The sequence below is a fragment of the Corvus brachyrhynchos genome, unplaced genomic scaffold (genome assembly GCF_000691975.1).
Source record: "Corvus brachyrhynchos isolate BGI_N302 unplaced genomic scaffold, ASM69197v1 scaffold99, whole genome shotgun sequence".
Lineage (NCBI taxonomy): Eukaryota > Metazoa > Chordata > Aves > Passeriformes > Corvidae > Corvus > Corvus brachyrhynchos.
Genome location: NW_008239778.1, coordinates 10,634 through 12,833, shown reverse-complemented (window position 1 = coordinate 12,833; position 2,200 = coordinate 10,634). Strand labels below are relative to the sequence as shown.

The window sequence follows — 2,200 nt, the reverse complement described above, 5'->3', positions numbered from 1 at the left end:
ACGAGCCGGCCACAAACCCCCGCCCCGTGACGCACCGGCCCCCCCACAGCCCCCGGCCCTGGAGCGGCCCCCGACGGGAGGACGATGCTCTCTGCATCCCTGCATCCCTGCATCCCTGCATCCCTGCATCCCATCCCATGGATGCTCTCTGCAGCTCCGTATCCCGGCCCACAGATGCTCCCTGCATCCCCGTGGATGCTCCCTCCCCGCGTCTGCACAGCCCATCCCATGAATGCCTGACTGCGTCCCCATGTCCCATCCCACGGGCGTTTCCTGTGATCCTTCCTGCATCCCATCCCGCTGATGTACCTTTGACAGGACAGCCCAAGCCCGGTGCCCAGCCGGGTTGGCAGCCCACACCGACATTCCCAGAGCGCTGCCAGGGCTGTCCCTCTTGGCCAGCTCCTGCCCTCGGAGCCCATTGACAGTCAGGACACAGCCCTGGCTCACTGGGATGCTGTGGGAGCCAGCGCTCAGCAGGGCAGGACAGCGCCTGGACTCCCCAATGTGGGGACGTGCGTGGCCTCAAAATATCCCTGCGCTGCCCACGACCACCCAAAGCTGCAGGACATTGCCCTGAGCACCACCCTGGTTCGCTGACCCTTGCACCACAGGGTGCCACCCCACTGTGCCACCCACACCATGCCCTGGCACTGTGCAAACACCACAGCCCCGTTGCTCCCCACCACAACACTGCCTGGCTGGGACAGCAGAGCCAGTGGGGGACATTGCTGGCCCATGGGAAGGGTTCCTGCCTGGCACCAGCCCGGTGTCCAGCTGGCCGAGGGCGCTGGCCCAGTGCCGCAGGGGCTGCCCCTGCTCAGCTGTCGCTGTCTGTGACGCTCCCGTGACGGTCCCGCTCGGCTCAGCCCCGCCGCCAGCACCCAGGTACAGAGCTGAACGGGCACTCTGGGCCCTGGGGTGCCACATGTGGGTGTGGGTGGGGGCACCAGGCCGTGGGGAGCCCTGTGGAGGCTGCGGGTGGGCAAGTCTCACCCCTCTTCCACGCTCAGTGCTCGCAGCACCTGCAGTCCCCACGCATGGACCTGTGCCACGTCCCTGCCACCCCGGAGAAGGGCTGGTACCTGGCACTGATGGCCCCCAACGTCAAAGGTCCCAACTATGCCTGGCTGGACCCCTCCCGGCTCTACTGCCACCCGCAAGTACCCAGTGCCCCGGGTGGATGGCACCGTGGGGGCGTCGGGGTGGGCTGCATCTCCGCGGGGCTGCCGGGGCACCCAGCTGTGGGTGCCCATGGTGGGCTGCGGGCACCCAGCACCTCCACTCTCCCCCCAGGGCTTGCAGGACTGCGTGGCCGACCTGCTGCAGCCCTTCCAGGGAGAGGCCATCGACATGGTGGCCGGCATCGATGCCATGGGCTTCATCCTGGGTGAGCGGGCACACGGGTGAGTGCGGGGCCGCTGTCCCTTGTCCCTGGGGGTCCTGATGGTGCTGTCCCCACCCCCAGGCGCTGCGGCCGCGGCCACACTGCGGAAAGGCTTCCTGGCCATCCGCAAAGCCGGGCACCTCTGCGTGCAGACCGTGGCACAACCCTACACCGACTACTCGGGCCGGGAGAAGGTGATGGAGGTCCGCACCGATGCCATCTCGCCAGGTGAGCCTGTGGGGTGCTCCCGTTTTGGGGGGCTGCCAGCGTGGGCACCGGGGAACTCATCCACAGCCTCTGCCCCCTCCAGGTCTGCGCATCCTTCTCGTGGACCAGTGGGTTGAAACTGGGGGCACCATGAGGGCAGCCATTGAGCTGGTGGAGCGGCTGGGGGGGGTCGTGGCAGGTAGGAGGGGGGCACCAGAGCATCCCGAGGACCACCATCCCCTTAGCCTGTGGTGGCCAGTGCTGAGCCCCGCTGTGTGTCCCCACAGGTGTCGCTGCCATCTGCATCGAGAACAGCGAGGGAGGGAAGTGGATCCAGGAGCACTACAAGTGCTCCCATTGTGTCCCCCCCCGCCTGCAGCCCTGCTTTGACCAGCACCAGTTCGGCTGGGACTGATGTGGGACTGGCCTCTCATGTGTTCCCTGAAGCCCCCTGAGGGACACAGGGCTGCTGGCTCTGCAGGACAGGGATGCTCCTGGGTGGAAGAAGGAACTCGTCCTCAGTGGCAGCCATGCATCCTTCCTGGCTCCATCCTCCTGTTTGCCCATGAACCTGGGGGCTGCAGACAGGGACAGGGAGACCCAGCC

The 2,200-nt window shown here is 67.2% G+C and overlaps 1 protein-coding gene across 3 annotated transcripts; it reads left to right on the top strand.

Annotated features, from left to right (window-relative positions):
- The first annotated feature begins 749 nt into the window (after window positions 1–749).
- LOC103621556 (adenine phosphoribosyltransferase-like) lies at window positions 750–2,194 on the top strand. Of its 3 annotated transcripts, XM_008640391.2 has the most exons (6): window positions 750–888; window positions 1,014–1,163; window positions 1,297–1,390; window positions 1,469–1,615; window positions 1,698–1,793; window positions 1,882–2,194. In XM_008640391.2, the coding sequence occupies exons 2-6, from the start codon at window positions 1,041–1,043 to the stop codon at window positions 2,007–2,009; spliced, it is 588 nt and encodes a 195-aa protein (XP_008638613.1). In that variant the 5' UTR covers window positions 750–888; window positions 1,014–1,040; the 3' UTR covers window positions 2,010–2,194. The 3 variants fall into 3 exon arrangements, with proteins under 3 accessions (XP_008638613.1, XP_017598479.1, XP_017598480.1); XM_017742990.1 differs by lacking the exon at window positions 750–888 and having other exon boundaries at window positions 1,026–1,390; XM_017742991.1 differs by lacking the exons at window positions 750–888; window positions 1,698–1,793 and having other exon boundaries at window positions 1,026–1,390.
- The last annotated feature ends 6 nt before the right edge of the window (window positions 2,195–2,200 follow it).

Excerpts from the sequence above, each read along its gene's own strand:
- LOC103621556 (XM_017742990.1), top strand. The coding sequence starts at position 1,123 with ATGCCTGGCTGGACCCCTCCCGGCTCTACTGCCACCCGCAAGTACCCA. Across the intron at positions 1,391-1,468 it reads TGCCATGGGCTTCATCCTGG|GCGCTGCGGCCGCGGCCACA; the intron begins GTGAGCGGGCAC and ends CCCCACCCCCAG. Across the intron at positions 1,794-1,881 it reads GCTGGGGGGGGTCGTGGCAG|GTGTCGCTGCCATCTGCATC; the intron begins GTAGGAGGGGGG and ends GTGTCCCCACAG.